This window comes from Euprymna scolopes, chromosome 6 (assembly GCF_053919585.1).
Source record: "Euprymna scolopes isolate OS-2025 chromosome 6, ASM5391958v1, whole genome shotgun sequence".
Lineage (NCBI taxonomy): Eukaryota > Metazoa > Mollusca > Cephalopoda > Sepiida > Sepiolidae > Euprymna > Euprymna scolopes.
Window position 1 is genome coordinate 175,854,669 of NC_136487.1, and position 12,242 is coordinate 175,866,910.

The 12,242-nt window shown below is 32.4% G+C and overlaps 1 protein-coding gene across 15 annotated transcripts in view; it reads left to right on the forward strand.

Moving 5' to 3' along the window:
• The window catches only part of LOC145278112 (uncharacterized), a 274,399-nt gene that overhangs the window by 150,972 nt on the left and 111,185 nt on the right, over positions 1-12,242 (forward strand). For all 15 annotated transcript variants that reach the window (XM_080130385.1, XM_080130390.1, XM_080130398.1 and 12 more), the window contains exons 34-35: positions 647-781; positions 8,538-8,681. In XM_080130385.1, coding sequence (XP_079986511.1) covers positions 647-781; positions 8,538-8,681 — 279 coding nt within the window. The remainder of the gene's footprint in view (positions 1-646; positions 782-8,537; positions 8,682-12,242) is intronic.

The window sequence follows — 12,242 nt, forward strand, 5'->3', positions numbered from 1 at the left end:
GAGTAAAGATATTTTGCCATGGGGCATCTCTGATGAGCTCCCTGATGGCTTCCCAATCAGTCTTTTTGTAATACCTCGTTGTTTTGAGTAGTGAGTCTTCAGTTTTAGGGCGAGAATTTAGGCTGATTTCTACCATTATCACAGCGTGATCAGCATTCCCGAGTGGGCTGTGGGCATTTGTTGTACAGTCATTGGGAACCGTTGTCAGAAAGAGATCTAGAAGTGAGGCATGTTGATCTTGCTGGTCTGTGAAACGTGTCGAAAATGTAACCAACTTAGGGAATCTTGATTTCTGAAGTCACGTCGTGGTTGGAGGACCAACCTGGGGTGTTCTACAAAAACGGTCTCCAGAGCTGCATCAAACGATGGGAAAAATGCATAACTCTGAGTGGTTCATATGTAGAGAAAGACTAATAACTGTGCCAAGTTTCGTTGCTCTACTTCTATGGAAAGTGGGTCAGGGGCGTTATTTATTGCACACCCCTCGTATATATATATATATATAAGCGCAAGAAACACCTCAATAAGTCATAATAATGACATTGCGGCGAGTATTATTTAAGTGTTTTATTAAATTATGTACTTATAAAAATTTATTGTTGTTGTTGAAACAACTCTGATTTTGAATGAAATATATTTTTTCCAGTGTGCCACAGCGGTAGTTACGGACAAGACTGCTCAGAAAGATGTTTACATTGCGTTGAATTAAAATGTAATCCAGAAAACGGTTATTGCCTGTTGCCCTGTCCACCTAGGCGAAAAGGAAATCGATGTGAAATAGGTAAAAATTTTCGTCCTTTTTGTGCAAAATATTTTTATATCATAGACGATGACTCCAATTAGTTTCCATGTTTTTTTTACATGCATTTAATATTGTCGTAGGCTCTTGAAAATTTAGTACATTATTGCTATTCATCTTATGAGATGACTGACCAATATTTATAATTGCACATTTAAATGAACAGCTACAGCAGGAATTGGAATACACCCTACTAAAGCCTAATTGTCACAGCCGGTGAATTTCAAAAATGCAATGTGGACGTGAGGACACTTTAGAAGATCGATATGCAATTAAATTCTGTTTTAAACTCGGAAAAATGACAGAGTGCTTTAGGACCGTCTTCCATGAATCTGTTATATTAAAAGGACTGTCCCCTTTTCATGTAAGCAAAAAAAAAAAGAGAATTAGTTAAATGAAAATGCTATCAGATAAAACGGGAATCGAACCCCGTAGATAAGTTTTAAAGAACAATAGGTTTTAAATGGAATGTCCAGTTAAATTGTTCATTCTTTTAAAATATTTTATAAATAACATTTGGCTGGAAAATCTATTCACATTCTTAGAAATGCTCGGTCCTCCTGTATCCTACCTCAAATACCCTCTTACTAACAAGAACACTTAATAAGACAGTATGTAACATATTCGCATATTTGGCGAACGTGACTAGTCCACTCATGCAAGGGTAGGTTTGAAAAAAGAATCTTCGGTTACCACGGATAATCAACGTTTGAGGATCCAGTATAAAATACCACGAAAATAAAAACTAGGCGATATGGAAAAAAAAATTAAGAAAAAAAAAGAACAAAAGAAAAAACGAACACACACATACACACAATAGAACAAAAGTATACAAGAAAAATTAAAAAAAGGCCGATATGCCACAAAAGAAAACCGTAGTAATGAATGAAAAAAAAATAAACAGTTGTAAAAACAAGTCACCATGCGCAATTCATTGATAAATGAATTGGTTTGTTAAAAGAAACACACACGCATACACGCAAATGCAGAGATTGGGTCACCCATTATTGTTTTGAAATTTGTATGGAGTGTCAGAAAATGTGTGTCAATATGAAATCGTTTGGACGAATTGTTGAATTTAATCTGTCAATCAAACAGTAATTTTTCAAAGGTCGCATGTAGTCTTTGAAACAGCGTGTAAATGCTCTTTGGAAATGCATTTTTGTGTTCATAGTTGAACTTTTCGGCTTTTTGTGAGTTTCATTTGTTTTGTTTTTGAAAAAAAGGGACAATTGTTTTGGACAGACTTTGTTGAATTGTTGTTTGTTACAGAAAACTTTTTTGTTGAAAAAAGTTTTAACTGTTGATCATAGTTTTGTGTAAATCATAGTTAAATGTATTAAAGTATTTTTTTGAAAATGTTTTTATGATGTTGAACAAATATTGTAAATTGTCTTAAATATATGTAAATGTTATTGTATTTTTGCGAAAGGAATTCAAGTCATCATTTAACTATATACATTGGAATTGAAATGATTTAGGAAAAATAAGATGATATTGATAAAGAATAGTTGACATAGAAATCAGTTAGAATTTTAGAGAAGGGACAAGATAAATTACGTTTACGGGTATTTTGAGAGTTTTCAGATGTGATAAGCCGAAAGAAAGACATTTTCTTTTTGACAATTGTTTTTTTTATGATACCCATAACATTTTTCGCAAGAAGAGTAACTTGCTAGGTAGATGATAAGCACTAGAGGTGCCCCTAATTAGAAAAATACAGATGGGGACCTGCGATATTGTGTGCTTTTTAAAGCATGCCGCATGTAATGGTTTCAAGCAGAGGATAGGTCTCGGCACAATAAATTAAAAAGGCAGGCGTTGGAAGGATACGAGATTCCTTATGGAAAAAAGGGCTATGAGAGTCCAAAGTCTAATCACATATAGCATAATAAAGTGAGAGAAAAGTAAAATATACCGTACGTACGTAGAAAGATATAATCTTGTATCTTTTTTTAGAGACGCATGAGTGTGGGATATCTGTGCTGGATCTTGAACGCTCTGATGGAAAAAAAAGAAAAATCACAAAAATCGGGCCATTAGATAGAATTTAATGTGCAAATAGGAATTTTAGTGCAGAGGGGTTAGTTAAGGGTGATATTTTCTAAGTCTTCATCAAGTTCCAAGGGCCCAAGCAAGGAAATCCGAATGAATCAGTGGATGAAAGGTATATCTTAAACTTTGGAAGCCAACCACAAAATAAATGAGCTTTAAGAATGTCCCAAAAAGATAAGGTAGTTAAAAAACAAACAAACAAAAAACAAAACTGTAATTAATAGAAGAACCATACGGAAGAAAGGATCAAGGACACATTTGGACGAGAGTCGTCGATTTTGTAAAGAGGTAAAATGAGACCTCAGTTTACGGCATAAGGGTGGTTGGATGAAGCAGCTGACGTAAGTTATAGGAGGTACTACCCTACACCCAAAAGGAATATGCCAGGGAGATCAGATAGAGAGTCTTAAAAATAAAACTATGAAGTCAGTTGGAAAAGGGATGACTTGCGAAAAAAAAAAGGGTTTCGTTTTTGTTTTATTTTATGGTGTCTGATTTTTCTTAGACAAGTGGCTATATAGATATAAAAAATGTACTAAAATTTAAAAATGCATACATTTTTTTTTAAAATATGAGAGGCAGGAATGTTACATGAAAAGGGCTGTCAAAAAAAAAAAAGAGAATTGTTAAATGAAAATAATATAAGATAAAACGGGAATCGAACCCTGTAGATAAGTTTTAAAGAACAATAGGTTTTAAATGGAATGTCCAGTTAAATTGTTCATTCTTTTAAAATATTTTATAAATAAAATTTGGCTAGAAAGAATGCAATGTAAAAATAGGTTAAATTCTTTTGTAAAACAAAGAGAATGGGAAATTTCCTGGTCGTCAGAAATGGTTTCAAAACGTGCAAATCGCGCATGTTTGAAACATGTGAGTAACAATGCATACTTAAACACGGAGGTATGTCATGCCATGTGTTTAATATGCACGTGTTGGTCATGCAATGACGTCATCGTTCTCAATATAGTCAGTCAAAAAACTCAGTCGAGGACTCAGTCAGTCAGTCAGGGGAGTCAGTCAGTCAGGGGAGAAGACAGAGCTGATAGAACCTTGGAAGCGGAGGTAAGAAGAAGAATCATGTAAGACTTGAATTCCTTGATGCAAAGCCATTGACCGCTCACATCATATGGTATAATAAACGGAATCATCATCTTTTTGTATCTGCGTCTTCGAGTTATGTTTTCAACAGAAAAGGTATTGTCCATTTATATTATAAGAACTTGTGAAAATCATCATCTCAAAAATAGGTAAGAAATATATGCGTCAATGTTTATAGAAACACTTCCATTCACAGAAATGTCAAACGCACTATCTCTCGATCTATCTGTCAATATATCATAAATCTCCTCTCGTTGAATTACATGCTCGGCTCTCCTGTATTAACATGTACACTGTCTATTATATATACAGAACTGTCTCTCTCTTGATATATACGCGATATATCTGCACATAACATGAACCTCTAAGACGAACATAACAACAACAATATATTACATCAGTCCTCTTCAATAAACCCAGTACGTAACAAATCTAGCATTAGTTTTTGAATGGCATTAGAGATTCAAAGGGACAAGGATGTGTGGGAGAAGTAAGGGTTCATTGGACAAAAAAAGAATTTCATGGATTAGAGACGATAAATGCACAGTTTGATGTCAGCATGGAATCTGTACACAGTTATTAGCGAGGAACTGAAGATGTAGGAGATTGCGTGAAGTTTGTTACAATGATGCAGTTCACAACTCCATCCTCGTCACAGACTATTTGATCAACATGTGTATCAAAACAGTTCCTCATCCTCCCTATAATCCAAACCTTGCTTCTTGTGACTTTTTATTATTCCCTAAACCCAAAGGAAACATTGGAAGCTGTCGTTATGAGACAAGGAGATCAAAGAGGCTGTGATGAGGGTCATTGACATGTTCACACAAGAGGACTACCATGGGATTTTCCACAATTTGTTGGAACGGCACAAGTGTACTGCAACCGGAGGAGATTACTTCGAAGGGGGACTAGAGTTTCGTGTGTACTATCAATAAAAATGCCTGCACGAAAAAAGTCTGGAAAGTTATTGAAGGCATTTAGTACTTTCGATTTAGATTAATCATATTGATTTGCTGAAAATCGATATTCACTATAAATCATTTCGAAGATGATCTCTGTAAGCATTTTATTAGCATCGAAATGAACGATGTTACCATTCACTTTTATTGTTGTACATATTAATAATTAATACAATTAATATGTTAAATAATTAATACAATTAATATGTTAAATAATTAATACAATTAATATGTTAAATAATTAATACAATTAAACTCGTAAAATAACAAATTATGGAAAACTAGTTTTACTTACAGGTTTTTCTTTTTAATAAACTGTTTTTCTAACAATAGAGACACAAATGAACACTTACCAGCTTCTAAGCGTATAGTTTTTTTTATTTGGGAGTTACCACTCATAAAGTCCAAAAGGCTACTCAAGGATAAGGGTTAATGAATGTAAGGTGGTAGTTTAGTAATCGTTAATGGTGTAAATTGTGTAGAATTTGATTATTTATAGCGACGACCCAACAAGAATTTGTTTACATTGGATTTGAAGGCTACTATGTTTTATTTAACCGGGGAGCAGGCCAACGGAAGAGTATTCCACATGAAAACAATTCTGAGGAAGAATCTCTGTTCATGGAATCTGCGTTTAGATTAAGACACAGAGAGGGTGGGAAATCGTATGTACTGTTTGTAGCTAGTCGATTGTTTTTTGTGATGTTTTCCGCGTCAGGTTTCCATTTTCCAACGAAAAAGATTGTGTTTATAATTTTATATTCTTATAAGTGAGACTTATAAGTGAAACAATTTACATTTAAAAAGATCGACTATCTTTCAAAATAAGATTGAAAGTGAACGGGGAGCTGAATTTTGAATGGCTGAAAGAAAGCGACATATTAGAAAATTTTCAAGTGTTTTTGAAGAAAGGTTCTTACTGAGATTTGAACCATTCATTTTAATAACAGAACGGCTCAAATAGATTTAAATCGTTTAGTGATACAGTTTTATTTTCTTGAGCATCATTTTCTGCGATTTAACCAAAGATACTAAAATAATAGACATTGTTAAATTTCCAATCAAGTTAATCTGACTGCGTTCCATGATGTTGTATATATTTAGTGCAGTAGAGTAGTGGAAATGATATGCTAATCAAAAGTTAGTGAACCGAAATAATGATGGATGTTAAAATAAAATACGTATGAAATACGTTTATAAGCCAAATTACAACGCAATATTATGAAAATAAACAAATATTAGTTTGTTTTAAATTAATATTTCGGCGATAGACGCCATCCTAGAAATATTAATTTTAAACAAATAAATATTTCTCAATACTGGGTTGTAACTTGGCTTATAAACGTATTTCATACGTATTTTATTTTAATATTTAAACAACGCTTATATCACGGAAACATAACTCCCACTTTCATATCACGTGCGTCAGACGTATTCTTCTAGCATTTGAAAATAGCACCGCAGACGAACAACACGCGGACTCCGTAATAACTTTTTTCCAATTGACCATCACGAGAAAAAAAAAAAATTCTGAGACTGACGTCTATCGCAGCAATATATATTTTTAACACATATTTGTTTATTTTCATAATATTGCGTTGTAATTTGGGTTATAAACGTATTTTTATTTTAAAATTTAAATAACGCTTATATAACGGAAAACACAACTCTGACTTTAAGATTAGATATATTTTTGTTTTGTTTGACGACTTGCAATTGATTAGAAAGCTTCGGTGACACTTGCAAAATATTGCCATATATACTGTTCATTTACTTGTAAGAAAGGATTAAAATAAGTATTAAAATAATAGAAACGTTAGCTTAAAACCTTTGACCAACAAGCATTCAATTAAATTATAATGTTTAAGAGGAAATCTTCAAAACAAATGCATTTTGATGACTGCTAATTTAAAACATAATTGTCCAATTTTGCCTTATATATTTATATGCTTACTTTTAAGCAAGGTATCAATTTGTATTAGAACGAGAGAAAATTTGATTGATTAAAATATAATGCTTACTGAGAAAACCTTGAAAGCGAATGTATTTTGACGAATGTTATGTAGACACATGCATATCGACTGAATTTCTTTTACACATATCGTATATATCGGGGGTGGAACGATAAAAATGTCGCCCTAAAGAAAACAACACTACAGCTTTATTTTAAAACTTTTATTGAAAAAAATCAGTTCAGGTAACTTGATTATGTAGTAGAGCTGACATCTATTCAATGTAGCCGCCTTCAACCTCAATCACCGCTTCGATGCGGGTCCGGTATTAGGAGCATGCCTTTTTCACAAGCGCCGGCATGAGTTCGGTAAATACTCGGCGGATGGTGGCGATCAGGTTGGTTTTGATGTTGTGGGAGGTCATGTTGGTGATGTTCTTGACCTATGACCAAACGAAGTAGTCCAGCGGTTCCAGGTCGGAGGAAGAGGGGTGCCAGTGAAAGATGGGTACAAATTCGTAGCAATCCTTCTAAAGCCAAGCTTGGGTCTTTTTGGACTTGTGGGCCGGCTCCTAGTCTTGCTTCCACACTTAAGGCCTGCCAGTGGTTACCTGATTACACCAGGGGATCATCGCACTCTTCAGCACATCCAGATACACTTTGGTGTTGACTTTCAAGCCGACTTCGAAGATGTGGCATGATATGGCCCTCACTTGATACCACACAAAAGACCATAAACGTGGCCGCAAACTTTGTTTTCGTTACCCTGGTCACGTTCCTGTTATTCGTGGCAATCCAGCGATGCATTTTGTGGGTGCTGACAATGGTCTTGTTGTAATAACTTGGATCAGTCGAGAGCATGAGTTGTACAGCGGCGCATCTCCGATCTCGCTCATTAAATATTGTGTCACTTTCAGACATGATAGAAGGCTCTTATCGCTTTTGGGATTTGTACACAACTGATTACTAGTAGATGGTCTGCAATAAAAAAAAGAAAACCGGTTTTCGTCAAACGGAAATGGAAGATTTCCGTTTAATTCTGTTGTTACGTGTCCACCCTATGAATAATAATGAACTCTTCCACTTATACAGGAAATATACACATCATGCGTCTTTATTTTTGTAGTAATTGCTCCTCTGTGCTACAATTTATGATCCTTCTTGCTAAATCTTCACAGAAAAAACACTCGTCTAACTACAACCATTATCAAGAATTCCACCTACTTTTATCTGTGCCTGAATCTAAACACAAATTTCACGAACAAACCTTTATTCCTAAAACTGTCCGGTTGTGGAACACTGTTCCACTAGTCTGCTTTCTAGCTGATTACAGCATGGTCGTTTTCAAGTCCAATGTAATTAAGTTCTTGTTGAGCTGTCCCCTTAAATAATCAAATGATACCAATTTCAACCATTAACAAGTACTACACTATTGTCCCAGTGGCCACTGTACACTCATTTAACTCTTATCCTCGAGTGGAATTCGGGCCTTAATAAATGGTAAGTCCATTGTAAAAACTGTAGACTTTGCACACTGTTTATTTGTTGCATTTTATTTTTCTGTTAATATATTTTGTTTCCACAAATTACCGAGTTTTGTCATTCTTCCGAGCCCTTACGAGACCGAAACAAATTGTAGCTAATTTTTTTTTTTATTATATCCATACAGAAACTATTTGTCAAAACGGCTTTTACGGTCCCGACTGTCAATATAAGTGTGGACATTGCAGAGGTAACGTACCATGTGACAAAGTCACCGGTGTTTGCCCAACCGGTTGTGCTGCTGGATGGAGAGGACGATATTGCAAACAACGTAAGTAAATAGGTTTATTACTTTTCCTTTGATCTTGTAAGTTATATAAATAAACTAGTCTTTTTCCGTTAAAAAACGGGGAATAGTCAAAACCCATTTACAAAAAAATAAGTACTTGATGCTAAATTGATGGTTTAATAGGTAAATTTAGGCTTTTTTGTATTATATACTACTCTCTATTAACCCATAACTGTGCGTTAAATAAATACCATAATACATAGTTCGCTGCACTTTATAATAAAAAAGATCCATACAAAATTTAAACCAGATCGTACCAATAGTTTTTGAGAGAATTTCAAGAGAAAATGTGGTAGTGTGGTAATAAATCACTGTTAATTCCTAACTCTTTTTTTTACACAGTGATCACCACTTATCAAAGCTCGGAAGCCACCCAGGGATAAGGGTTATTGTAAGTACAAGTTAGGGTTAGGGTTAGGGTTATCGTAAAACTCCAAAAAAATCCAAGTAAATTTTCTGTCAGATCGTCCAAGTTGTTTCCGAATAAAAGTGGAGCGGACAGACAGATAAGTATATTTATATATAAGAAATAGGATGGCATTTTTTTTTAAAGAAACAAAATAAATATTCACTTACCGATGTAAGTGAATATTTATTTTGTTTCTTTAAAATAAACATTTAAAGATATTTAGAGAGCTTTCGGTTCGAACGAGCCCTTCTCAAGCGATTTCTTTCTGTTTATGATATTACACTTGAAGATAATAAAACGTGTCCAGTTAACACCTCGACAAAATATCCACAAAGAAGAAAAAAAAGATAACCAAAACGAAAAAAAAAGAAAAAAAAGAAAAAAGAAATCGCTTGAAAAAGGCTCGTTTTAATCAATAGTTTTTAAATGGTTGGTTTATTTGTATTTGGATGCTTCTGACTACTGTTCTCGTGGAGAATATTATTTTCGATAACGTTTCAGTCGAGGTAACCTCCGACCTTCTTTAAGTGTATCTTGTCGAACTTAAAAATCTTTCTGTCGAACTCGGGAATTTGCATGAAATTTCGAACGGATCACTTTATTTAAATTGGATGCTCTCGTCCCGTCAATCGGTACTATGTAGAAATCTTAAGCAATTTTCAATTGTATCTTGAGTGTTGTCCGCATTGAGAGCTACCCATAAAATATAATTGCGGATTACTTATGACAGTTGTGGCTGACAAAAAAAAAAAAAAAAAAAAAAAAAAAAAGAGCACAGTAGTGCGAAGAATCTAAATATCTTTTTCTCAATTGGAATAAAATAGAATTGAGTTCGCTTGTGATGTAGCTGGGTTGAACAAATAGAAGTTTCTCGTCAACCAAGTAAAAAGCAACCCGCAACACAAAAATCGTTTGTTAGAAAAATATAAAATTATTATTGTATTTCTTGCTTCGTGTTAGAAACTTTAGTCGTTAGTCAGGAGGGAGAAAGCAAGAGGTAGCGGATTCATCGACGACTCGTGACTGCTATCACTTTTTCTGACTGACTCCTTTTCTTTCGGCTAGCTTGTTTATATCGACCTATTCTCTCGCAGGTACTTTAACCCCGCCAGCTGTGAGGAAAACTACTTGTCATCTTCACCTTCAGCAACGTTAATTTTGTTTGACAGTCGATGCGATTAGCCTGCAAACCGCCCTTAGTGTGCGTGTGTGTGTGTGTGTGTATGTGTGTGTGTGTGTGTGTGTGTGTGTGTGCGCGCGCGCAGTTTCAACACGAGATATATCCTCTCCTCCAATTGAGGTTAAGAGTAAATTTTTTGCATCGTGCTTTTTCATGGTTGTTAAAATTATGCACACTTTTATATACTTGACTAACGCGGGGGTGGGGGGCTTTGCCCGGTCGAAAAATATGCTTAAATATGATATTTTTATTTGTCCAGATTTCGTTCATATTATTATAGAGTCGTGATTTCCAAAATAAAAAAAAAGTATTTGGATGCCATCAGCTAGACTGAAAACCGAAAGCAAAACTGTAGCATTCAAAGCTGGTGACGTTACCACTGTGCCAACGTGAAACGCATATGGACTGATTAAAAATATAACTGCGATGAATGTACAAAATGCAAAACAATCTTTAAAATATTTACCCATTTTTGACCCCTCAAAAACTATTTTAACCGGCTAAAGACCAATAAAGGAATATTCCGTAAAAAAAAACAATGATTTGAGTCCCCTGGCGCCGCTCTACTATTTTTAATTTCGGAGGAGATAGAGTTTGAAATCGACAGACAAATAGACAGACCTAGTAAGTTTTATAAATTCGATAATATCAAAACGTTTCATAAATTCGATAATATTTAAAAGATTTATAAATTCGATAATATCAAAAAGTTTTATAAAATCGATAATATCAAAATGATTTATAAATTCGATAATATCAAAAAGTTTTATAAATTCGATAATATCAAAAAGTTTTATAAATTCGATAATATCAAAAAGTTTTATAAAATCGATAAGATCAAAAAGTTTTATAAATTCGATAATATAAAAATGATTTATAAATTCGATAATATCAAAAAGTTTTATAAATTCGATAATATCAAAATGATTTATAAATTCGATAATATCAAAAAGTTTTATAAATTAAATATCAAAAAGTTTTATAAATTCGATAATATCAAAATGATTTATAAATTCGATAATATCAAAAAGTTTTATAAATACGATAATATCAAAATGTTTTATAAATTAAATATCAAAAAGATTTATAAATTCGATAATATCAAAATGATTTATGAATTCGATAATATCAAAATCATTTATAAATTCGATAATATCAAAATGATTTATAAATTCGATAATATCAAAAAGTTTTATAAATTCGATAATATCAAAATGATTTATAAATTCGATAATATAAAAAAGTTTTATAAATTAAATATCAAAATGATTTATAAATTCGATAATATCAAAATGATTTATAAATTCGATAATATCAAAAAGATTTATAAATTCGATATCAAAATGATTTATAAATTCGATAATATCAAAAAGTTTTATAAATTCGATAATATCAAAAAGTTTTATAAATTCGATAATATCATAAAGATTTATAAATTCGATCATATCAAAAAGGTTTATAAATTAAATATCAAAACGATTTATAAATTCGATAATATAAAAAAGTTTTATAAATTCGATAATATCAAACAGTTTTATAAATTACATAAATCAAAAAGTTTTATGAATTAAATATCAAAAAGATTTATAAATTCCATAATATCAAAAAGTTTTATAAATTCGATGATATCAAACAGTTTTATAAATTCGATAATATCAAAAAGTTTTATAAATTCGATAATATCAAAAAGTTTTATAAATTCGATAATATCAAACAGTTTTATAAATTCGATAATATCAAACAGTTTTATAAATTCGATAATATCAAAAAGATTTATAATTTCGATAATATCAAAATGATTTATAAATTCGATAATATCAAAAAGATTTACAAATTCGATAATATCAAAAAGTTTTATAAATTAAATATTAAAAAGATTTATGAATTCGATAATATCAAAAAGATTTATAAATTCGATAATATCAAAAAGATTTATAAATTCGATAATATCAAA